The 27,586-nt window shown below is 39.8% G+C and overlaps 1 protein-coding gene across 1 annotated transcript in view; it reads right to left on the bottom strand.

The window, feature by feature from the left end:
- The window catches only part of HAAO (3-hydroxyanthranilate 3,4-dioxygenase), a 288,957-nt gene that overhangs the window by 94,651 nt on the left and 166,720 nt on the right, over positions 1-27,586 (bottom strand). Inside the window, exon 4 of the mRNA XM_053712312.1 lies at positions 14,142-14,248. Within this exon, the coding sequence (XP_053568287.1) occupies positions 14,142-14,248 (107 nt within the window). The remainder of the gene's footprint in view (positions 1-14,141; positions 14,249-27,586) is intronic.

Genomic DNA, 27,586 nt, shown 5'->3' with positions numbered 1-27,586 from the left:
TACTGTACTCTAAAGTACACTAACACCCATAAACTACCTATGTACCCCTAAACCGAGGTCCCCCCACATCGCCGAACTCGATTAAATATTTTTTAACCCCTAATCTGCCGACCGCCAACTACGTTATCCTTATGTACTCCTAATCTGCTGCCCCTAACACCGCCGACCCCTATATTATATTTATTAACCTCTAACCTGCCCCCCACAACGTCGCCGCCAGCTACCTACACTTATCAACCCCTAATCTGCCGTCCGCACACCGCCGCCAGCTACATTATCCCTATGTACCCCTAATCTGCTGCCCTAACATTGCCGACCCCTATATTATATTTATTAACCCCTAACCTGCCCCCCACAACGTCGCCGCCACCTACCTACACTTATCAACCCCTAATCTGCCGACCGCAAAGAGCCGCCAGCTACATTATAGCTATGTACCCCTAATCTGCTGCCCCTAACACCGCCGACCCCTATATTATATTTATTAACCCCTAACCTGCCCTCCCTAACATCGCCGACACCTAACTTCAAACATTAACCCCTAATCTGCCGACCGAATCTCGCCGCTATTCTAATAAATGTATTAACCCCTAAAGCTAAGTCTAACCCTAACACTAACACCCCCCTAAGTTAAATATAATTTTAATGTAACGAAATTAATTAACTCTTATTAAATCAATTATTCCTATTTAAAGCTAAATACTTACCTGTTAAATAAATCCTAATATAGCTACAACATAAATTATAATTATATTATAGCTATTTTAGGATTAATATTTATTTTACAGGTAACTTTGTATTTATTTTAACCAGGTACAATAGCTATTAAATAGTTAAGAACTATTTAATAGCTAAAATAGTTAAAATAATTACAAATTTACCTGTAAAATAAATCCTAACCTAAGTTACAATTAAACCTAACACTACACTATCAATAAATTAATTAAATAAAATACCTACAATTAACTACAATTAAACCTAACACTACACTATCAATAAATAAATTAAATACAATACCTACAAATAACTACAATGAAATAAACTAACTAAAGTACAAAAAATAAAAAAGAACTAATTTACAAAAAAAAAAATATTTACAAACATAAGAAAAATATTACAACAATTTTAAACTAATTACACCTACTCTAAGCCCCCTAATAAAATAACAAAGCCCCCCAAAATAAAAAAATGCCCTACCCTATTCTAAATTACTAAAGTTCAAAGCTCTTTTACCTTACCAGCCCTGAACAGGGCCCTTTGCGGGGCATGCCCCAAGAAGTTCAGCTCTTTTGCCTGTAAAAAAAAAACCATACAATACCCCCCCCCAACATTACAACCCACCACCCACATACCCCTAATCTAACCCAAACCCCCCTTAAATAAACCTTACACTAAGCCCCTGAAGATCATCCTACCTTGTCTTCACCTCACCGGGTATCACACCAATCCGTCCTGGCTCCGATATCTTCATCCAACCCAAGCAGGGGCTAGACATCCACTGAAGAAGTCCAGAAGAGGGTCCAAAGTCTTCATCCTATCCGCGAAGAAGAGTAGATCCGGACCGGCAACCATCATCTTCCAAGCGGCATCTTCTATCTTCATCCGATGAGGACCGGCTCCATCCTGAAGACCTCCACCGCGGACCCATCTTCATCCGGCGACGTCCAACTGAAGAATGACGGTTCCTTTAAGGGACGTCATCCAAGATGGCGTCCCTCGAATTCTGATTGGCTGATAGGATTCTATCAGCCAATCGGAATTAAGGTAGGAATATTCTGATTGGCTGATGGAATCAGCCAATCAGAATCAAGTTCAATCCGATTGGCTGATCCAATCAGCCAATTAGATTGAGCTCGCATTCTATTGGCTGTTCCGATCAGCCAATAGAATGCAAGCTCAATCTGATTGGCTGATTGGATCAGCCAATCGGATTGAACTTGATTCTGATTGGCTGATTCCATCAGCCAATCAGAATATTCCTACCTTAATTCCAATTGGCTGATAGAATTCCGATTGGCTGATAGGATTCTAGGGATGCCATCTTAGATGACGTCCCTTAAAGGAACCATCATTCTTCAGTTGGACGTCGCCGGATGAAGATGGGTCCGCGGTGGAGGTCTTCAGGATGGAGCCGGTCCTCATCGGATGAAGATAGAAGATGCCGCTTGGAAGAAGATGGTTGCCGGTCCGGATCTACTCTTCTTCCCGGATAGGATGAAGACTTTGGACCCTCTTCTGGACTTCTTCAGTGGATGTCTAGCCCCCGCTTGGGTTGGATGAAGTTATCGGAGCCAGGACGGATCGGTGTGATACCCGGTGAGGTGAAGACAAGGTAGGATGATCTTCAGGGGCTTAGTGTTAGGTTTATTTAAGGGGGTTTGGGTTAGATTAGGGGTATGTGGGTGGTGGGTTGTAATGTTGGGGGGAAGGTATTGTATGTTTTTTTTTACAGGCAAAAGAGCTGAACTTCTTGGGGCATGCCCCGCAAAGGGCCCTGATCAGGGCTGGTAAGGTAAAAGAGCTTTGAACTTTAGTAATTTAGAATAGGGTAGGGCATTTTTTATTTTGGGGGGCTTTGTTATTTTATTAGGGGGCTTAGAGTAGGTGTAATTAGTTTAAAATTGTTGTAAGATTTTCCTTATGTTTGTAAATATTTTTTTATTTTTTGTAACTTAGTTCTTTTTTATTTTTTGTACTTTAGTTAGTTTATTTCATTGTAGTTATTTGTAGATATTGTATTTAATTAATGTATTGATAGAGTAGTGTTAGGTTTAATTGTAGGTAATTGTAGATATTTTATTTAATTAATTTAATGACAGTGTAGTGTTAGGTTTAATTGTAACTTAGGTTAGGATTTATTTTGCAGGTAATTTTGTTATTATTTTAACTAGGTAACTATTAAATAGTTCTTAACTATTTAATAGCTATTGTACCTGGTTAAAATAATTACAAAGTTACCTGTAAAATAAATATAAATCCTAAAATAGCTATAATATAATTATAATTTATATTGTAGCTATATTAGGATTTATTTTACAGGTAAGTATTTAGCTTTAAATAGGAATAATTTATTTAATAAGAGATAATTAATTTCGTTAGATGTAAATTATATTTAACTTAGGGGGGTGTTAGTGTTAGGGTTAGATTTAGCTGTAGGGGTTAATACATTTATTAGAATAGCGGTGAGCTCCAGTCGGCAGATTAGGGGTTAATAATTGAAGTTAGGTGTCTGCGATGTTAGGGAGGGCAGATTAGGGGTTAATACTATTTATTATAGGGTTAGTGAGGCGGATTAGGGGTTAATAACTGTATTATAGTAGCGCTCAGGTCCGCTCGGCAGATTAGAGGTTAATAAGTGTAGGCGACGTTGTGGGGGGCAGATTAGGGGTTAAGAAATATAATATAGGGGTCGGCGATGTTAGGGCAGCAGATTAGGGGTACATAGGGATAATGTAAGTAGCGGCGGTTTACGGAGCGGCAGATTAGGGGTTAATAATAATATGCAGGGGTCAGCGATAGCGGGGGCGGCAGATTATGGGTTAATAAGTGTAAGGTTAGGGGTGTTTAGACTCGGGGTACATGTTAGAGTGTTAGGTGCAGACGTAGGAAGTGTTTCCGCATAGCAAACAATGGGGCTGCGTTAGGAGCTGAACGCGGCTTTTTTGCAGGTGTTAGTTTTTTTTTCAGCTCAAACAAATTGTGCACAAGCACGTTTTTGAGGCTGGCCGCGTCCGTAAGCAACTCTGGTATCGAGAGTTGAAGCTGCGTTAAATATGCTCTACGCTCCTTTTTTGGAGCCTAACGCAGCCTTTATGTGGAATCTCAATACCAGAGTTATTTTTATGGTGCGGCCAGAAAAAAGCCGGCGTTAGCTTTTCGGGTCGTTACCGACAAAACTCTAAATCTAGCCGTTAGTTATTAATATTTTTAATCTTGGCCTGATAACACAGATTTATCGTTAAAACAACTTACATGTAAATTAGCTACATTATTATGTCTTTTACCATGTAAACAAATTTCTGATTTTAGAGCTATAGATTATGATGCAAAAATGTTTTCCCCTCATGGTGTCATTTTCTCTTTGTCTAGATGTACTAAAACTTTATCTTCCTCTATATGTCATCCTTATTTCTATGAACAGCCTAAACTTTGTGTTGTATCTTGTCTTAAAATCTATGAATCTAGAACTATTTATTTTCGAAATTCTTCTTCTAATCAACTTTTGATTTATTTTTCTCTTCCTCATTTACCTGTTTCTTCTACTACAATTAGTAGGTGGTTTAAATGGATTATGATGCAAGCTGGTGTGGATACATTTTTTACTTCTCATTCTATTAAAGGAGCCTCTACTTCTAAAGCCTTTTCAAAATCTGCTTCTTTACAAGATATTTTGAATGCAGCAGATTGGTCCTCTGACTATTCCACACCATCTAGTATCTTGATTATTTGTTTGCTTTAAACTTGCAAAATATGAAGTCTCTGTCCTTGTAATAAAATTCCGATTATCCTAATATGACGACGGAATAATCTAGATTTTATTAAAGAGACATAGGCGAATATTTTCCCACCTCTTTCATTGTTCATTGTTCCCTCCCTATATTTTATATTTCATTATATTTAATAATTGTTTTATATATGTTTCAGCTCCATCTTCTTCAACTCCATGAATCAAAAAGAGAAGATTCTCTAGATTTCTCTTCGGATTTTCTAAATTCATCTACTTCCAAGTTTTCTTCAAGATCAAGCTTGACTAATGTGTTCATTCCAAGAGGGATTCGTTTGGCATTATTATTGTTATACTTCTTCAGCATGTGTTGCATTTTTTTCAGAATTTTGTTTCTGCCTTCTTCCAATAATTTGCTTCTTCATCGCATCAAACAGAAAAGAGGATGTTTAACTGTCTAACTGGACTATTTATACCTATTAACTATCTTACTGGACAATCAAATACTGACCTAGGTTACCCTTATCTCATTGGATGTTATATTTATGTTTTTTCTTTTAATTTATGGCAGTTTATATGTTATACTTTAAAAGGCTGTTGAGCAGTAAAGAAAAGTTATAAGCAAAATGCTCGTCTCTGTCTCTAATAAAATCTAGATTATTCCGTCGTCATATTAGGATAATCGGAATTATGCTACAACTTTGTCTCTCATTACAAAGCAAGGGGACAATATTATTTCTACATATTTGGTGCAAATTTTTGCCCCAAACTTGTCGCACTAATAGATATAGAGATAAAAATGAAATAAATAAACACAACAAAATATAGCCAACTTCCTTTTTACCTGTTGGAAAAATCTATGTGCACCTCACCACTTTGCACCATATTTGACGCAACACTTTTCGCACCATTTATGAAACAAACTCCTAAATAACCCACCCACTAGTGATTTTTTTCACCACTTTTGATTGGAATATGCATAATCACATGATTTAACTACACATTATAAACTATCACTAACAAATCAAATTGCTCGATACTTGTGTCATTGATCACTCATCAGAACTTGTAAGTGCCATTTGTTACATTGTGTATTATACTTTGAAAGTATCTATATGTGAAATTAGTATTAAATAAACATTGATGCTGACATTAGGACACACAGTGTAATATTTTAGACAAGGATTTTAAAATTCTAATTGTTGTTTGATTCAATATAATCTGAAGCTGATAGCTCAAAGTGATAGCCCACCTAACTTTAAACTGTCATGAATCAGATACAGCAGAAATTAAAATAACCTCTTTACTGGCATGCTATTTTCAGTGTATTTCTTCCTTCTCTTGAATTTCTTTTTCAGTAAGAAATGTCATCTTATATGCCAGCCCATTTTATAACACCTGTGAAGGGGTGTTTTTTAAAAAAAATAGATTGCAATCAGAAGGGGTTAGACAGGTGCAGAGAGAAACCTGGCCCAGCTCTTAAAGGGACAGGAAACCCCAACATATTATTCCATGATTTGGATAGAACATACAATTTTAAACAACTTTCCAATTTCCTTCTATTATCAAATTTGCTTAATTCTCTTGTTATCCTTTGCTGAAGGAACAGCATTGCTGGCAGCTAGTTGAACACATCTATTTAGCCAATCACAAGAGACAAATGTGTGCAGGCACCAATAAGCAGCTAGCTCCCACTAGTGCAACTTAAATGTTTACTTTCCTATCCCTTTAAAATATACATTAATTGCAAATAAATACATATGATACTCTGATTACCTTATATTCGCAATTATTCCTGCTCAGACTAATAATATATTTACAATATATACATATAGTGGTAAAAATAAACACAGAGATAGGACAGACAACATTGTTTAGAACAAAAAAAGGAACTTAGGGACATGCAAATATGTTTGCAATAGATTTCTGACATATATAAATATATATACCGTATGTGTGTGTGTGTATATACATACTAAAATATGTATGTAGTATATTAAAAAGAATAATTCACTGAATTAGGCCATTTCCCAGCAGAGTGTTTGGAAGCTTATATTTCCATGCTCCCTAAACCAAATAAACCGGTTAATTTACCAAGTAGTTACAGACCCATATCACTGCTTAATACAGATCTCAAATTATACGCAAAAATTTTGGCAGGGCGCATCAATAAAATTTTACCCCAGATTGTCTACCTGGACCAAGCCGGTTTTGTCCCAGGGAGAGAAGCGAGAGACAACACCATCAGAACATTACAACTAATTGATTATGCTAAAATTCATAAATTAGGAATGGTGATTGTCTCCGCTGACGCTGAAAAAGAGTTTGATCGCTTAGATTGGAGATTTTTGCAAGCGGTACTATACAAAATGGGATTCGGAGATACTATTATAAAAAGAATCTTTAGTCTATACCAAAGTCCCTCAGCTAAGGTAAAAGCAAATAATATATTATCAGACAAGTTTCTTATCCAGAATGGAACCCGACAAGGATGTCCTCTGTCCCCCCTGCTATTTGTGTTGAGTATGGAGGTATTGGCCCATAAAATTATACAAAACCTGCAAATTTCAGGCATTAAAATAGGGCAAAATAATTATAAACTGTCACTTTACGCTGACAATGTGTTGCTTACACTGACTAATCCCACAGAGTCGATCCCAGTAGTGCTGAAGGAATTCAGGGAGTTCGTTTTTTTTCTCCAATTTCCTACTAAACGATCAAAAATCAGAAATTTTAAATATCACTATGCCAAGTGTAGAATATTCTGAATTACTGAAGAAATGCCCATTTATCCCCCCAAAAAAAGCTATTAAATATCTAGGGATACACCTAACACCTAAACCCAGCACTCTGTTTGAGAGGAATTACCAAACCCTATATAATGATATCAATAAAGACCTAAATAGGTGGAGTGACAAATCGGTTTCGTGGTGGGGACGTATTCAGGCAGTAAAAATGACTGTGTTGCCCAGAATCCTCTATATGCTCCAAACAGTGCCAATTGCGCTGACTAACTCATACCGCAACAAACTTCAAAAATTGTTAAATAATTTTATTTGGGGCAAAGTCGAACCTAGAATCATTAGATCAACAATGTATAGATCCACCCGAAGTGGAGGCTTGGGTCTTCCCAACATAGAAGTATACTATAAAGCAAAATGTTTACAAAAAATATTAGATTGGCATCGAAATGCGGAAAACAAAGCCTGGGTGGCGTTGGATTCCCATATCTTGAAAACCCCTTCCCCTGGGGTGTTGTGCTGGGTGGATAGAAAGAGTCGTCCACCTTGGATTAAGATATACCCACTATATCAACACATATTCGACATCTGGGACAACACTATAGTCGGTAATAGTAAGATATCATCCCTGAGGTCCCCAATGTCACCAGTATCACCAAACACAGAATTACACGGGGTCTGGAACAGAAACTTTCCATGAAGCTTGATTGGGAAATAGGCTATACGACACCCATATACAAATTTTTATCAGGCGGCAAACTTAAACAGAGAACCGATCTTCATGACATCATGGGGGGTGCCTTCTCGAAATGGCTGAAGTATTTTCAACTCCGGCACTTTCTGGCTACCTCCCCAGACAAAGAGAAGATGACTAGACAACACACTCTGTTCGAGCAACAATGTCTTAGTAATCAACCTCTATGTCATACCTTGGCGTGGGCTAAGAAGGCCCTAATACTCAGTGAACTAGATGAAGTCCCTAACTATGTGGATAGGTGGCATAGGGAACTGGGGGGGGGAACTAACCGAAAAGGAATGGAAGTACATTATGCACAATACCAGAACATCATCGACATCTGCTAAAGTGCTAGAATTAAATTTCAAAATCCTGGCGAGGTGGTATCTCACCCCAGCAAGAATAAGGACAATATACCCGTCAGCCTCTGATATGTGCTGGAGGGGATGTGGTAGTAGGGGCACCATGATACACATCTGGTGGTCCTGCACCAAGCTACAACCTTTTTGGTCAAAAATAGGGGACTATATTAAATCCGTCAGTAATCAAAGCAATGAATTCCAAATCCAACCTACCACAGCATTACTAAACCTACTCCCAAAATGTACATGTAAAATACGTAGGAAATTAGTACAGTTAGCCTTAAATACTGCAAAATCCCTGATAGCCACTAATTGGAAGTCACAAATAATCCCCACATATGGGGCCAGGGAATCGTTAATGAATCATACGATCCAACTAGAGGAATACGGCTACTTTGTTAGAAAAGATATGGAATTGTTTCATAACATTAAGTTTTACTGGGAAACACGAATGCATACACATTGAGTATTGTATATAATTAAGTAGAGAGTCAGTAGCAAAAGGGAGAGGGAAGCCCCTTAGTATATAACACAAGCTCTTCATAGTGAATATGTCCTCACGACTGGATGGGCAATTGAATCTAAAGTTTCAACATAATTAGAGTGACCAACTATTGTTTTGTTTTCTTATCAAGTTGTATAAGTTGTTTTCTAATCTATCAAATATAAGTTAAAAACTGGATGTTAAGCCTGTGCAATACACAACATGGCATATCAACTTGTATCCAATGTAATTTGAAATGCATTACTATGTACTGTCATTTTTTTTTTCTTTCATCCAATAAAAATTAATAAAAAAAAAAAAAAAGAATAATTCACTATCCACTTTGCACCAAATATGTCGCTACTTGCTATATTTGCAATTAGTCCTGCTCAAAAAAAGAATACATTTACACTATATACAATAATGTGCTAAAGAGAAATGTGCTTGTTCGTGGACAGTAATGAAATTATATAAATAAAGTTGGGAAAAACCCGAATAGCCGCAAAATCGATAAATGTTAGTTAACACCAGTCCGATGCTCTTCGCACCGTACTTGATGCGCGTATTTTTGACGGCTTTTTTTGATAAATAAGGAGATCATATTCAGATCCACGGCCTCCATGTTTGGCGAGCGTATTGACGTCCGCGAATGCAACATAGTTGATGCTTTGATAAATATCCCCCATAATCTTTTTGCTGGTGCTGTGTATATATAGGTTTGTATATATGTGTATTTATGTATTTATATGTTGGAAAATGGCACCAATAGACTTGCTCGACACAGGAATTTCGCAAAACCTACATTTTGTAAAAAGAGAAATATCTGCGAAGCGCAATAAATTGAGGTATGCCTGTATATGAAAAAATTCAACAAAGTATGAGCCATACTAATTAACAATCAACCTACAATGCAAAAAAAAGTAAAATTTAATCAAAAAGTTACCTACTTGAAGATTATATAAACTGCAATGGCAATTTAATAAAGTTATATCAAATTGTTTCATAAGAAACAAAGTAATAATGTCTAACCTAAAAGAGTATAACACTAGCTAGTAGTTACCATTGCCAATTATTTAATGCTTCTAACTAGTAAAATACATTATTTTAGTGTACTACATCTAATATATTACATATCTCAATGTAGTTTTGTGTGAGTGCGTGTGTTCCTGAGCTGAATAAACAAAATGTTTATTGTCAGGCTTTTGGAAGCATGTCATATCCCTTTGCACCAATGAAGTTGGGTATGTTAAAGGGACATATAAAGAGAGAAGCGCTCTACCAGGAACGAACAACAGCTCAGTGGCTTGTTCTATGGCGATTTACCACCCGGAAGCAGCCTCTTTTAGACCAGTGTGCTTTTCACAGAAGAAAACTTTCCTGAAGTATATCAGTCTGATCCTGCCAATTAAGGTCAGTCCAGCCCCGAAATACCAGGCAATTCTCCTCTGAACAAGGAACATGACAACCCCAGACGATCGTTTCGGCCTCCTATGGGCCTCGTCAGTGAGGTGCAGCCACATTCCTCTAAGCACACTGGGCAAGGAGTCCACGTCTGGTTTCCCCCATCACCCATAGGGAGACTTCCCCAGGGTCATAATAATTTGCATATAAAGAGAGAAGCGCTCTACCAGGAACGAACAACAGCTCAGTGGCTTGTTCTATGGCGATTTACCACCCGGAAGCAGCCTCTTTTAGACCAGTGTGCTTTTCACAGAAGAAAACTTTCCTGAAGTATATCAGTCTGATCCTGCCAATTAAGGTCAGTCCAGCCCCGAAATACCAGGCAATTCTCCTCTGAACAAGGAACATGACAACCCCAGACGATCGTTTCGGCCTCCTATGGGCCTCGTCAGTGAGGTGCAGCCACATTCCTCTAAGCACACTGGGCAAGGAGTCCACGTCTGGTTTCCCCCATCACCCATAGGGAGACTTCCCCAGGGTCATAATAATTTGCATATAAAGAGAGAAGCGCTCTACCAGGAACGAACAACAGCTCAGTGGCTTGTTCTATGGCGATTTACCACCCGGAATCGCCATAGAACAAGCCACTGAGCTGTTGTTCGTTCCTGGTAGAGCGCTTCTCTCTTTGTATGCAAATTATTATGACCCTGGGGAAGTCTCCCTATGGGTGATGGGGGAAACCAGACGTGGACTCCTTGCCCAGTGTGCTTAGAGGAATGTGGCTGCACCTCACTGACGAGGCCCATAGAAGGCCGAAACGATCGTCTGGGGTTGTCATGTTCCTTGTTCAGAGGAGAATTGCCTGGTATTTCGGGGCTGGACTGACCTTACTTGGCGGGATCAGACTGATATACTTCAGGAAAGTTTTCTTCTGTGAAAAGCACACTGGTCTAAAAGAGGCTGCTTCCGGGTGGTAAATCGCCATAGAACAAGCCACTGAGCTGTTGTTCGTTCCTGGTAGAGCGCTTCTCTCTTTGTATGCAAATTATTATGACCCTGGGGAAGTCTCCCTATGGGTGATGGGGGAAACCAGACGTGGACTCCTTGCCCAGTGTGCTTAGAGGAATGTGGCTGCACCTCACTGACGAGGCCCATAGAAGGCCGAAACGATCGTCTGGGGTTGTCATGTTCCTTGTTCAGAGGAGAATTGCCTGGTATTTCGGGGCTGGACTGACCTTACTTGGCGGGATCAGACTGATATACTTCAGGAAAGTTTTCTTCTGTGAAAAGCACACTGGTCTAAAAGAGGCTGCTTCCGGGTGGTAAATCGCCATAGAACAAGCCACTGAGCTGTTGTTCGTTCCTGGTAGAGCGCTTCTCTCTTTGTATGCAAATTATTATGACCCTGGGGAAGTCTCCCTATGGGTGATGGGGGAAACCAGACGTGGACTCCTTGCCCAGTGTGCTTAGAGGAATGTGGCTGCACCTCACTGACGAGGCCCATAGAAGGCCGAAACGATCGTCTGGGGTTGTCATGTTCCTTGTTCAGAGGAGAATTGCCTGGTATTTCGGGGCTGGACTGACCTTACTTGGCGGGATCAGACTGATATACTTCAGGAAAGTTTTCTTCTGTGAAAAGCACACTGGTCTAAAAGAGGCTGCTTCCGGGTGGTAAATCGCCATAGAACAAGCCACTGAGCTGTTGTTCGTTCCTGGTAGAGCGCTTCTCTCTTTGTATGCAAATTATTATGACCCTGGGGAAGTCTCCCTATGGGTGATGGGGGAAACCAGACGTGGACTCCTTGCCCAGTGTGCTTAGAGGAATGTGGCTGCACCTCACTGACGAGGCCCATAGAAGGCCGAAACGATCGTCTGGGGTTGTCATGTTCCTTGTTCAGAGGAGAATTGCCTGGTATTTCGGGGCTGGACTGACCTTACTTGGCGGGATCAGACTGATATACTTCAGGAAAGTTTTCTTCTGTGAAAAGCACACTGGTCTAAAAGAGGCTGCTTCCGGGTGGTAAATCGCCATAGAACAAGCCACTGAGCTGTTGTTCGTTCCTGGTAGAGCGCTTCTCTCTTTGTATGCAAATTATTATGACCCTGGGGAAGTCTCCCTATGGGTGATGGGGGAAACCAGACGTGGACTCCTTGCCCAGTGTGCTTAGAGGAATGTGGCTGCACCTCACTGACGAGGCCCATAGAAGGCCGAAACGATCGTCTGGGGTTGTCATGTTCCTTGTTCAGAGGAGAATTGCCTGGTATTTCGGGGCTGGACTGACCTTACTTGGCGGGATCAGACTGATATACTTCAGGAAAGTTTTCTTCTGTGAAAAGCACACTGGTCTAAAAGAGGCTGCTTCCGGGTGGTAAATCGCCATAGAACAAGCCACTGAGCTGTTGTTCGTTCCTGGTAGAGCGCTTCTCTCTTTGTATGCAAATTATTATGACCCTGGGGAAGTCTCCCTATGGGTGATGGGGGAAACCAGACGTGGACTCCTTGCCCAGTGTGCTTAGAGGAATGTGGCTGCACCTCACTGACGAGGCCCATAGAAGGCCGAAACGATCGTCTGGGGTTGTCATGTTCCTTGTTCAGAGGAGAATTGCCTGGTATTTCGGGGCTGGACTGACCTTACTTGGCGGGATCAGACTGATATACTTCAGGAAAGTTTTCTTCTGTGAAAAGCACACTGGTCTAAAAGAGGCTGCTTCCGGGTGGTAAATCGCCATAGAACAAGCCACTGAGCTGTTGTTCGTTCCTGGTAGAGCGCTTCTCTCTTTGTATGCAAATTATTATGACCCTGGGGAAGTCTCCCTATGGGTGATGGGGGAAACCAGACGTGGACTCCTTGCCCAGTGTGCTTAGAGGAATGTGGCTGCACCTCACTGACGAGGCCCATAGAAGGCCGAAACGATCGTCTGGGGTTGTCATGTTCCTTGTTCAGAGGAGAATTGCCTGGTATTTCGGGGCTGGACTGACCTTACTTGGCGGGATCAGACTGATATACTTCAGGAAAGTTTTCTTCTGTGAAAAGCACACTGGTCTAAAAGAGGCTGCTTCCGGGTGGTAAATCGCCATAGAACAAGCCACTGAGCTGTTGTTCGTTCCTGGTAGAGCGCTTCTCTCTTTGTATGTTAAAGGGACAGTCTAGTAAAAATTTAAATTTCATGATTCAGATAGGGCATGCAATTTAAAAAAAAAAACTTTCCGATTTTTTTTTTATCATCAAATTTGCTTTGATCCCTTGATATTAATTGTTGAAAGCAAACCTAGGTAGGCTCATATGCTAATTTCTAAGCCCTTGAAGGCCACCTCTTATCTCAGTGCATTTTGACTATCTTTCACAGCTAGACAGTGCCAGTTCATGTGTGCTATAAAGATAGCATGTGTTCTCACTCCCATTGAGTTTTTTTTATCAGCACTGATAAATAAGCCCTGATTGGCTCAAATGCAAGTATATCAATAGTACTGCGATAAAGAGGCAGTCTGCAGAGGCTTAAATACAAGGTAATCACAGTGGTAAAAAGTATATTAATATAACCATGCTGGTTATGCAAAACTGGGGAAAGCATAATAAAGGTATTATCTATCTTTTAAATGCATTGAAATAAGGGGTGGCCTTCAAGGTTTTAGAAATTAGCTTATGAGCCTACCTAGGTTTAGCTTTCAACAAAGAATACAAAGAGAACAAAGCAAATGTGATGATAAAAGTAAATCTGAAATTTGTTTAAAATTGTATTCCCCATCTTAAAATAATGAAAGTTTAATTTTGACTAGACTGTCCCTTTAATAGCCAATAGACATAACATTGATACAATACAGTACCAGTTCTGCACAAACATGCATTTCCTGCTGGTGTCAATTGAAACAGTCTTAACCTTATTATGAAAAACAAATAGTATGATAATGATGCATATACATTTGCATAATAGAAGTGTCCTTTAAGACTAACTCAAGCAACATAGTATTTACCTAAGTCCATCCTTTTCTGTGGCTAACCTTCTTCTCTCAAATACAAGTCCCACTGTGTTTGCATATCTTTGAGGAGAATGTGGGATTCGAGCCGGAAGGAGGAACATCTGTTCAAAACAAATACGTATTATTGTTAAAGGAAACAATTAATGTAAATATAAATTAACTATAAGCACCAAAGTTTGGTTGAGTTCTTACACTATAATTGGTTTTAGTAATAAAACAGGCTAACACATATAAAATATGGATAAAGTACAAAAGCTGCCTGCAGCTGTCTGTGTAGAATAGTACATGGAAATATGTGATTATAGACACATTTGTTTCCATGGGTACTCAGATTTTCTTTCTACCCTAAACAATAATCCCTACAGTGTGCAGTCTCTCCAGTTCAAAAGGGTAATATACTTCACTTTTAGCTGAATAATATAAAAAAAAAATTCTTGCCTGTTTTTTTTAACAAAGGTTCAATTGTATATGAGAATTTTGCAGTGCCAAACATTTTAGTTCATAATAAATATTTTTTTCTTATTTCATTGTTTAATTTCACTTTAAATCTCCAGGAATATAAACATCATTACAACATTTGTCTTTATCTTTAGATAAGAATCAATAGAAATTTTAGGATTTTAGGCACAGCTCTATGACTTGTATTTAAAGAGATATTGTGCAAGTGAAGTTTCCTATGTATGGAATAAATTAATTAAAATATAGAGCCTTGGAGGACCCATTTAACAATGGCTGGAAGAACAAGGTTCGCTTCCGAGAACCTGACCATCAAGCATAGCAGCAAACAGGCAGCAGTACACTGCCCACATTTAATATTACACAAACGGCCACTTGTGCAATGCCGCCTCTTGCTCACGTAAGGGCGAGTGATTTGAATTCACCAGCTAAAAGCTGGCGTACAGGTTAGGAAGCGAGTCTGCACAGAAGGTGCTCCAAAGCTGCATATGGTGTCATTTCATTATCTTTGTTATTATATTGTATAATAACAGCTACATTCATTAAGACGTCATCTATTTACATATAGCAACATAAATAAATCTGCTGTATCTCACATTTTCTGTACAGTCTTTTGTCATCCAACAAGTGCCAATCCGAATTGCATGAATACCAGGGAAATGGATGATAACTTTAATGGCATGAAGGAATGTAGTGTTTCAGTAGCACTGTCCTATGCATTCTCCTGTTTCCTCTTCCCATTATGTACAGCAACAGGAAAAACAGACATGAAAACATTCATGATAATGCTAATGTGCTATACAATATAAAGTGAAGTTCATATGTCAATTGTTCTATGTTTTAAGCCACCACTCACCATATTGTTTCAAATGGTGCTAGTGACTTGAAAGATGCCAGGGCACAGCTCTAGATGCTGATATACAAGGTAAATAAATTATAACTTTGAAAGTCAACAAACTAATTGTCGCAAGAAAATAAACTTCTATCAATTCTTCCTAAACGAGTGTCACAGAATCATTCAGTATTTTCATTAGTTTCAATGGGATCAAATAATTGGTAACTTTGAAAAGTCAACCTTGCTTACATTTTGATGCAAAAGAACACCCATATTGATAACCGGGAGCCTTTTGTGAACGATTTTCTAAAGTGCTAGTGGACATGATATAATGTAGCGTATCATGTCCGCCGCACATCGATAAATGCCGACAGCATACGTCTGTCTGCATTTATCATTGCACAAGCAGTTATGGTGAACTGTTTGTGCAATGCCGCCCCCTGCAGATTCACGGCCAATCGGCCACTAGCAGGGGGTGTTAATCAGCCCAATCGTATCTGATTGGGCAGATTGATGTCCGCAGCCTCAGAGGCAGCAGGCAAGTTATGGAGCAGCGGTCTTTAGACTGCTGCTTTATAACTACTGTTTGCGGCAAGCCTTAAGGCTCGCGCGGAAACAGCTGCATCGAGCTCTATTCGGAGCTTGAAATTTCAGCCCCTTTGAATCTTATCCATTTTTCATGTCCTTCTTGTGACACTAGTATTGTTTTCGATCTGTCAGTCACATTTATGTGGGAGTTCTACTCTGTGATGTGATGTCTAATTGGATTCACCTGAATCCTTTATAAGGATTTTCCAGAGGCCTGCTCATTGCACTAGCACCGGTTATCATTGTCTGTGCAACTGCCCTATCTGAACTCTGTTAATCTGTATGGTTTTCTATAGACTTCACCTGCTTCTGTAGCCTGCCCTGGGTTATTCCTCTAACAATCACTTTGTTTCCAAGATTTGCAAGTACTTGTTTCCTGCTTCAGTTCTAACTTACCATTTGCTTCATGTGTTACTTCCGAGAGCTATACTACAAACTTTACTACTCTATTCTCAGTACCTAGGCTGCATTCTGAAATCATCTCAGCTTGAACTACTATTTGCAGCTTATATACAATGGGGCCTTATCTATCAAGCTCCGAATGGAGCTCGCCAGAAACAGAAGTTATGAAGCAGCAGTCTAAAGACCACTGCTCCATAACTCTGTCTGCCGGCTCTGATGAGGCAGACAGGAATCACCACAATTCAACCAGATTGAGTACGATCGGGTTGATTTACACCTCCCTGTTGGAGGCCGATTGGCCGCGAGTCTGCAGGGGGCAGCATTGCACCAGTAGATCTTGTGAGCTGCTGGTGCAATGCTGAATACGGAGAGCGTATTGCTCTACTCATTCAGCGAGGTCTGTCAGACCTGATCCGCACTGTCGGATCAGGTCTGACAGACATTTGTTAAATAGGCCTCAATGTATCATTGTCAACACACATCCTGTTTACTCCAGTCACACATTTCTGTTTACATCTCCTCTACAATGGATCTTTGTCAAACTCTTTAATGTTCTCTGCAGACTTGTTCTGAAAAACTTAATCAAGCCTGCTTTCAGTAGTTTATTTCAGCAAGCTACATATCCTCTTGTATTGTTTCCATTCTAATGATCTTAGCTGTAACTTTACCATTTACATATGCAAAACAGAATGAGAAGCAGTCTGCCAGGAACGAACAACAGCATCAATAGCTTGTTTTATGGCCCAGTTGCCACCTGGTAGTAGCTTCTTTCTGCCCAATTGTGCTTTTCACAGAGGAAAACTTTCCTGTAGTATATCAGTCTGATCCCACCGACATGGTCAGTCCAGCCCCGAAATACCTGGCAATTCCCCTCTGAACAAAGAACATGACAACCCCAGACGATCGTTTTGGCCTCCTTTGGGCCTCGTCAGTGAGGTGCAGCCATATACCTCTAAGCACATTGGGCAAGGAGTCCACGTCTGGTTTCCCCCATCACCCATAGGGAGACTTTACCATTTACCACACACACATAGGGGTAGATTTATTTATGGTCAAGCAGACATGATTTGCTGTAGCGAATCATGTCTGCTCAACCTCGCTAAATGCCGACAGAATATGCTGTTGGCATTTAACATAACACAAGCATTTCTGGGTCAAGCATTTTCTTGTACAGTGCCGCCCCCTGCTCATTGGCGGACAATCGGCCACTATCAGGGGCCATGAATCAGATCACCCCCCGCAACACCCCCTGACGGGCCCCCCTAATAATTTTTAACAAACTGCACAGTCTGTGCTGGAACCTTTTTGGCTGAATGAGTATAATTTTTCCAATAAGGTGCTATTGGAAAAATTATATTTATTCAGCCAAAGAAAATCTTTACTTTCTTTTTTGGGGGGTTCACATGCGCCTGTGCTTATATGGAGGAGCCTCAACTGTCCATATCACGCATGTTCCTAGTAATGTTTTTTTAGTATTTTTTCAACCCACAGGGTCTCTACATTATCACCTGTATCATCATAAATATATTGCCTTATTTCAGGTTTAAGCTCAGGTTCAATATACATGCTAATTCCTCCACCCCTTTTATCACTCCTGTCCCTCCTAAATAAAGTTTAAGCCTCAAAGTTACCTTCCCAGTCATGTAAATCATCCTACCAGGCTTCAGTCATACTGATAATATCATAGTTCTCTTCTGCAACCAAGAACTCCAGGTCCCCCATTTTATCCACCATGCTTCTTGCATTTGCTGTCAAACATTTAGGGCCAAATTACAACTAAAGGACTAAATATTGCTTGCGTGCAAGCAATATTAGAGCTCCACTTTGTATTGTGCGCATGTATTACAAGTAAATTGCAATATGAACATGAGCTTGCATTTACATTGCATCGTTCTGATGCCGTTCTGATCTCTGGTTAATTTTCATAGTGCCCCAAGCTTGCGGTAGCCATAACCAGCCACTTGTAATGGTTGGTTAATTATAGCGCTCCCGCAAATGGGCTCAACCTTTAATCTAGCCCTTAATTTTCATGTGTTTTCTCCTGCTACTTGGTGCGCTTTCCTCTAAACTTCCTAATGTGACATTTCCTAAGTGTACCCTTCTGTCATCCCTTCCTTGAGATATTCTAGGTGTGAGATATTCACAGAGTGATCTGTCTGTTCTATTATGTTTCGACTGACCCTCCCTCCCTTTGCCTAGTTTAAAAGATTCTGTAAGTGTGCTACCATCCTCTCCCCAACACACATGCACCCATGTCATTCAGGTGCAATCCATCCTTAAAAATGTACAAATTGTACCCAAGTGAAAAGTCAGCCAAGTGCTCTAAAAAGTAAAACCTCTCATTTTTACACCATGTTTTTAACAAGGAATCAACTGAATTAAGCTCATTATGCCTTACTGGGTTAGCACATGGCACTGGTAATATCTCTGAAAATATTACCTTGGAGGTCCTTGCTTTAAGCTTGCTACCTAACTCCCTGAAATCATTTTTAGGACACTCCATCTCCTGCTAATTCCTTCATTAGTGCCAATATACACCATGACTGCAAGATCAAACCCAGATCGCTTTAACAATCTATCAATATTCTCCACAAAAAAGGGCCCCTGGAAAGCAGCAAACGGTTCTATTTAAGGGATCTGGATGAAAAATTACCCTATCAACCATCGTAATAATAGAGTCTCCTACAACCAACATCTGCCTCAGACCCAGATTTCTATGCCCCATTCCATGACGGAAGGACTGTTCACTATAATATGCTCCTCTTTCCTGACAGAAGGACTGTTCATACTAGGCAAAACAGCCTTCTCTGACATTGCCACCCCTAAACTGATATCCCCAACATCTTCACTAAATCTGGCAAATCTGTTGGGGAGTACCAGCTCAGAACTGGCCAGTCTCTTCCGCTTACTTTTACTTCCCATTCTAACCATGTTGACCCAGCTACTTCCTGGAGTCTCCCCATCTGAATCCTCTCTATTCAAACTGTTAGAACCATGAACAACCTGCTCAGTCATTTCCATTTCCCTTTCAAGTGTCTGAATATCACGCAGTGTTGCAATTTGTTCCTCTAGAACTTGGAATAAACAGTGCTAACAAATACTAAGAGTGTAAGGAAGCAAGCCTTTTACATCAAACACTTACGGCTAGATTTAGAGTTTTGTCAGTAACGACCCTCGTAGCTAACGCTGGCTTTTTTCCCCCCACACCTTTTAAATACCGCTGGTATTTAGAGTTCACAGAAGGGCTGCGTTAGGCTCCAAAAAGGGAGCATAGAGCATATTTACCACCACTGCAACTCTCAATACCAGCGGTGCTTACGGACGCGGCCAGCTTCAAAAACGTTCTCGTGCACGATTCCCCCATAGAAAACAATGGGGCATTTTGAGCTGAAAAAAAACCTAACACCTGCAAAAAAGCAGTGTTCAGCTCCTAACGCAGCCCCATTGTTTCCTATGGGGAAACACTTCAACATGTACCCCGAGTCTAAAAACCCCTAACATTACACTTATTAACCCCCAATCTGCCGCCCCCGCTATCGCTGACACCTGCATATTTTTTTAACCCCTAATCTGCTGCTTCGTACACCGCCGCAACCTACGTTATCCCTATGAGCCCCTAATCTGCTGCTGCTAACACCGCCGACCCCTATATTATATTTATTAACCCCTAATCTGCCGCCCCCAACGTCGCCGCCACCTACCTACAATAATTAACCCCTAATCTGCCGACCGGACCTCACCGCTACTCTAATAAAGTTATTAACCCCTAAACTGCCTCACTAACCCTATAATAAATACTATTAACCCCTAATCTGCCGCCCCCAACATCGCCTCCACCTACCTACAATTATTAACCCCTAATCTGCCGACCGGACCTTGCCGCTACTCTAATAAAATGTATTAACCCCTAAAGCTAAGTCTAACCCTAACCCTAACACCCCCCTAAGTTAAATATAATTTAAATCTAACAAAATAAATTAACTCTTATTAAATAAATTATTCCTATTTAAAGCTAAATACTTACCTGTAAAATAAATCCTAATATAGCTACAATATAAATTATAATTATATTGTAGCTATTTTAGGATTACTATTTATTTTACAGGCAACTTTGTATTTATTTTAACCAGGTACAATAGCTATTAAATAGTTCATAACTATTTAATAGTTACCTAGTTAAAATAATTACAAAATTACCTGTAAAATAAATCCTAACCTAAGTTACAATTAAAGCTAACACTACACTATCAATAAATTAATTAAATACAATACCTACAAATAAATACAATTAAATAAACTAACTAAAGTACAAAAAATAAAAAAAAATATTTACAGACATTAGAAAAATATAACAATTTTAAGCTAATTACACCTACTCTAAGCCCCCTAATAAAATAACAAAGCCCCCCAAAATAAAAAAAATGCCCTACCCTATTCTAAAATAAAAATAGAAAAGCTCTTTTACCTTACCAGTCCTTAAAAGGGCCTTTTGCGGGGCATGCCCCAAATAATTCAGATCTTTTGCCTGTAAAAAAAAAAACATACAATACCCCCCCCCAACATTACAACCCACCACTCACATACCCCTAATCTAACGCAAACCCCCCCTTAAATAAACCTAACACTAAGCCCCTTAAGATCTTCCTACCTTATCTTCACCACACCGGGTATCACCGATCCGTCCAGGCTCCGAAGTCTTGATCCAAGCCCAAGCAGGGGCTGAAGACGTCCATCCTCCAGCTGAAGTCTTGATCCAAGCCTAAGCGGGGGCTGAAGACGTCCATCCTCCAGCGGAAGTCTTGATCCAATCAGCCAATCGGATTGAATTTGATCAGAATTTTCCTACCTTAATTCCGATTGGCTGATAGAATCCCATCAGCCAATCTGAATTTGAGGGACGCCATCTTGGATGACGTCCCTTAAAGGAACTTTCATTCTGTGTTAGGACATCGGAAGAAGAGGATGGATCCGCGCCGGAGGTCTTGAAGATGGAGCCGCTCATCGACGGATGGAAGAAAATAGAAGATGCCGCTTGGATGAAGATGTCTACCGGTCCAGATCTCCTCTTCTGCCTGGATAGGATGAAGACTTCTGCCCGATGATTGACTTCTTCAGCCGCCGCTTGGATCAAGACTTCAGCCAGAGGATGGACGTCTTCAGCCCCCGCTTGGGCTTGGATCAAGACTTCAGCCGAAGGATGGACGTCTTCAGCCCCCGCTTGGGCTTGGATCAAGACTTCAGCCGAAGGATGGACGTCTTCAGCCCCCGCTTGGGCTTGGATCAAGACATCGGAGCCTGTACAGATCGGTGATACCCGGTGTGGTGAAGATAAGGTAGGAAGATCTTCAGGGGCTTAGTGTTAGGTTTATTTAAGGGGGGTTTGGGTTAGATTAGGGGTTAGATAAGGGCTGGTAAGGTAAAAGAGCTTTTCTATTTTTATTTTAGAATAGGGTAGGGCATTTTTTTATTTTGGGGGGCTTTGTTATTTTATTAGGGGGCTTAGAGTAGGTGTACTTAGCTTAAAATTGTTGTAATATTTTTATAATGTTTGTAAATATTTTTTTATTTTTAGTAACTTAGTTCTTTTTTTGTACTTTAGTTAGTTTATTTAATTGTATTTATTTGTAGGTATTTGTATTTAATTAATTTATCGATAGTGTAGTGTTAGGTTTAATTGTAACTTAGGTTAGGATTTATTTTACAGGTAATTTTGTAATTATTTTAACTAGGTAGCTATTAAATAGTTCTTAACTATTTAATAGCTATTGTACCTGGTTAAAATAAATACAAAGTTGCCTGTAAAATAAATATTAATCCTAAAATAGCTACAATATAATTATAATTTATATTGTAGCTATATTAGGATTTATTTTACAGGTAAGTATTTAGCTTTAAATAGGAATAATTTATTTAATAAGAGTTAATTTATTTTGTTAGATTTAAATTATATTTAACTTAGGGGGGTGTTAGGGTTAAGGTTAGACTTAGCTTTAGGGGTTAATAAATTTATTATAGTAGCGGTGAGGTCCGGTCGGCAGATTAGGGGTTAATAATTGTAGGTAGGTGGAGGCGATGTTGGGGGCGGAAGATTAGGGGTTAATAAATATAATATAGGGGTCGGCGGTGTTAGGGGCAGCAGATTAAGGGTACATAGGGATAACGTGTGCGGTCGGCAGATTAGGGGTTAAAATTGTTTAATAGAGTGGCGGCGATGTGGGGGGCCTAGGTTTAGGGGTTTATAGGTAGTTTATGGGTGTTAGTGTACTTTAGAGCACAGTAGTTAAGAGCTTTATGAACCGGCGTTAGCCCAGAAAGCTCTTAACTCCTGGCTTTTTTCTGCGGCTGGAGTTTTGTCGGTAGATTTCTTTTTTTTTTTTTTTTTTAAATAGATTTTTATTGAGGTTGTGCGAGAACAATACAACTTGTTTGAAATAGCATATCATAAGACAGACATAAATGAAACATCTCAATTTAACTGCTTCTACATAGATACATAAATTTCACATTCTGGGTAATGCTATACAGAAACTGGAACCTCTTTTTCTTTTTTTTTTTTTACATAACCTGAACACGATATGTTTCCTCATTTGACACAGGAGGCAACTCTTGTACCTCTTATAAATTGCAAGGATCTCTAGAAGAGGAAAATGGTTAATTTGAGTAGATCTATAGGCTACAAATAGGTTAGCAATTAATATTTTAAATGAAGGCGTCTTTCCTATGCTTAGATGCTATAATGAGATATGTAGGTCTGTTATAGTGATTATTATGAATGCGGTATAGAAGAGAAAAACCGCTTAGGTAGTCCTCCATATATTGGAGGCACATTATGTTGGGGGGGGGAGGTGGTTATTTAGAGTACGGTGGAGAGACAAGATGGCTTATAATGCAATACCTCAAACGTGAGCCGAACTTCAGTAGTGCTCTCAGGAGCATGTGGGTTACTAAGGGAGTGACAGAAAAGGGTTAATGTCATACAAGGCTTTTGGGCGGTTTGGCCCATTAGAGCTTTAAGGTCGAAGTGTTTTGTGGAGCTATGATTCGTTTAGGGTTTTATACGCTGGGGAACCATAAGCAAGAGTAGCAATGTGGGTCCAGTAATAAAGATACAGAGAATATTGGGATAATGTTTAGCCTCTCAATAAGTTGGCTGTGTTTAACTATAGAACATATTAAGCTAGAAATTGCTAGAAAGTGTAAGCTATCCAGCCTACCCATACATATATGTTATTTTTAGGGTCTAAAAGATCTTGTTAGACTCTAGAAAGGGATGTCTACCTCTTGATGTAATTTAGGAGCTGCAAGTTCAATTGTAATGCCTTCCTCACTTACCACTATAGCTATATATGTATGCCAACAGTAATCCTCTACTAACAAGCTAAGATGCCTACCTAATTATAGGGAAATAAAAATAACTCCAACATTTTAGGCATGATGATCAATTAGGCATTATAGTATAAGCAGAGAGTAAGATATAGTTTTTTCCACACACTTAGAAATCTTGCTGTCCAGACACGGGCCCTATGCCCAAACAACAAGCACACTCAACTTTCCCTCGGTTATCTATAGACCATTTGCAATGCCTATTGTAATACTAGTGGAATCTGAGTTGAGAGGACTTAAGCTGAGATACAGGTAAGGCATACCAATGGACTGCATATACATATATTCATAGACAGATACACATATATAGGCATCAAAGCATGTAGAATATATAACGAACATCAGCAACATGAAACAGGATTAACATAAGGCAAACAAGTCGATTTTAAGATAGGAGAAGCAAAATATGTCAGTGAGACTAACATTTAACATGCGTATAGTGATCCAGACTTGTGTCCCAGAGTATAATCAGCTAGATAAAGATTGCACAGTATGGGCAGCTCAGTCAATATCATGCTTGTCTCTAGCTTACCCTTAGGCTAATTTCTGCGATAGATAGTATAGAGCCCAATATGCATTAACTGCTTAGCTAGACAGAATATAGCTATAAAGTTCTCCGGGAAGAATTGCAGCAGTAGAGTTCAATGCAGCAGTACAAGATGTCGCCGGCCGTTCAGCCCTATCCTGCACCCATCTGACAAATTCAATGGTGTCCCACACACAAAGCTGGTCTTAGTCTCCGGATCTCCCTGCTAGAACTTTAAGTTGCTGCATTTGTGCCATAAGTAGAGAGACAAGCCCCCAGGGTCCCACTGGCGCTTCTGCAGGTGTGCGCAGCGACCATAGCAGCATGGATGGTGGGCTAGAAGCCAAAGATGACTGAACGTGGAGCCTCTCAAGTGATAGCGCCGCTTGCGTAGGCAAAAAAAAGACTTAGTGGGCTCTCCTTTCCAAGGTGCCGCACCAGTTGGTCAAGTAAGTCTGAATGCGAAAGCCGGGAAAGGGCCTCATACGCACCGCAACCATTCAGGGGCTCTCTTAGGATCATTTTTACATTGCGGATAGGTAGCGGGGCTTCTCCCAGGTTGAGCGATACTGTTTGCAGGGCATGCCGCTTCATATCAGGGATCTGCTCGAATTTAGCTTCCTGCTCCCCCACTGCTTGAGGGAATGAAGCGTGCTCCACATTTGTAATCCAAAATGGCGATTTTGGCGGTTGAACTATGGGCCCCAGGCACTTCTCCTCACAGTCGGTCAGGGTAGATGAGAAGGTGCTATGAGATTTAAGGGGCTTAAAAGCCTCAGCTACTGCATGTAGGATAGCTTCATTGTGGTTATCCAGTAGCTCCTGCAGTTGTCTATAAAGCAGAGCCGCCATAACTCTGTATGTGCGATGTGACAGATAAAGCTAGAGAAAATGATCCTTTGGGTATACTTTGTCCTGTCAAGCCACTTTCTCAACAGCAGGATGATAGTACTCCATACAGGGCTCTGAAAGAAGATTATAGAAGGATGAAATGTTCCCAAAATCTTTGAGAATAGTAAGATAAGTTAGGAGCTCCTGGGCTGTGCGACTTGCTTCATTGCTAGTTGGCTCCGCCCCCCCTGTCGGTAGATTTCTAACGCTCACTTCAGGCAAGACTCTAAATACTGGTGTTAGAAAGATCCCATTGAAAAGATAGGATACGCAAATGGCGTAGGAGGATCTGCGGTATGGAAAAGTCGCGGCTGCAAAGTGAGCGTTAGACCCTTACCTACACGACTCTAAATACCAGCGGTAGCCCAAAACCAGCATTTTGATGGCTAACGCCAAACTCTAAATCTAGGCATTATTTTATCTAATAGTAAAGCACAATCTACTACCATAACTTGGTTATAATATAAAATTAAATGTATTCATCAAAATGCATAATTAAGGTATATGTGTATGATTTTTTAAAGGATTTATTGCTTGATTTTTATTGCAAGATTTTTATTGCTAAAATTTCATTATATACACCTTTACTATGCATTTTAGTGAATACATTTAATTTATATATTATAACCAAGTTATGGTAGTAGATTGAGCTTTACTATTAGAGAAAATAAGTGTTTGATATATAACCCTTGCTTCCTTATACTTTTACGGCTAGATTTAGAGTTTTCTCGGTAAAGACCCACGTAGCTAACGCTGCTTTTTTTCCCAGCACACCCTTAAGACAACGCTGGTATTTAGAGTTGTCTGAGGGGCTGCGTTAGGCTCAGAAAAGGGAGCATTGAGCCTAATTTAGCTCCACTTCAACCCTCAATACCAGCGTTGCTTATGGTAGCGGTAAGCTTGAAAAACGTGCTTGTGCACGATATCCCCATAGGAAACAATGGGGCAGTTTGGGCTTAAAAAAAAACCTAACACCTGCAAAAAAGCAGTGTTCAGCTCCTAACGCAGCCCCATTGTTTCCTATGGGGAAACACTCTCTAAGTCTGCATCTAACACCCTAACATGAACCCCGAGTCTAAACACCCCTAATCTTACACTTATTAACCCCTAATCTGCCACCCCCGCTATCGCTGACACCTGCATTTTATTATTACCCCCTAATATGCCGTTCCGTACACCACCGCAACCTACATTATACCTATGAATCCCTAATCTGCTGCCCCTAACATCGCCGACCCCTATATCATATTTATTAACCCTAATCTGCACCCCCCCAACATTGCTGCCACCTTACCTACACTTATTAACCTCTAATCTGCCGACTGGACCTCGCCGCCACTATAATAAATGTATTAACCCCTAAACCGCCGCACTCCCGCCTCGCAAACACTAGAAGAAATAGTATTAACCCCTATTCTGCCCTCCCTAACATCGCCGCACCTACCTAAAATTATTAACCCCTAATCTGCTGACTGGACCTCGCCGCTACTATAATAAAATTATTAACCACTAAACCTAACTCTAACCCTAACACCCCCCTAACATAAATATAATTTTAATTAAACAAAATAATATTCCTAAAATTAAATAAAATAATCCTATTTAAAACTAAATACTTCCCAAGAAAATAAACCCTAATATAGCTACAATATAGTTAATAATTACATTGTAGCTATTTTAGGATTTATATTTATTTTACAGGCAACTTTGTATTTATTTTTAACTAGGTACAATAGCTATTAAATAGTTAATAACTATTTAATAGCTACCTAGTTAAAATAAGTACAAAATTACCTGTAAAATAAATCCTAACCTAAGTTACAAATACACCTAACACTACACTATCATTAAATTAATTAAATAAATGAACTACAATTAGCTAACTTAAAATACAATAAAATAAACTATTCTATAATACAAAAAAAAACAAACACTAAATTGCAAAAAAAAAAAGAATTACAAGAAGTTTAAACTAATTACACCTAATCTAAGCCCCCTAATAAAATAAAAAATCCCCCCAAAATAAAAAAATGCCCTACCCTATTCTAAACTACCAAAGTAATCAGCTCTTTTACCAGCCCTTAAAAGGACTTTTTGCGGGGCATTGCCCCAAAGTAATCAGCTCTTTACCCTGAAAATAAAAATACAATACCCCCCCAACATTACAACCCACCACCCAGATACCCCTACTTTAAGCCACCCAAACCCTTCTTAAAAAACCTATCGCTAACCCCCTGAAGATCTCCCTACCTTGAGTCATTTTCACCCAGCCGAGCCGAATTCTTCATCCAAGATGCGCAGAGGAGGTCCTTCATCCGGTAAAAGTCTTCATCCAAGCGGGGCAAGAAGAGGTCCCCA

This window comes from Bombina bombina, chromosome 4 (assembly GCF_027579735.1).
Source record: "Bombina bombina isolate aBomBom1 chromosome 4, aBomBom1.pri, whole genome shotgun sequence".
NCBI classification, from domain to species: Eukaryota; Metazoa; Chordata; class Amphibia; order Anura; family Bombinatoridae; genus Bombina; species Bombina bombina.
Note: the sequence above shows the minus strand (reverse complement) of the source record. Positions and strands in the feature narration are given on the sequence as shown.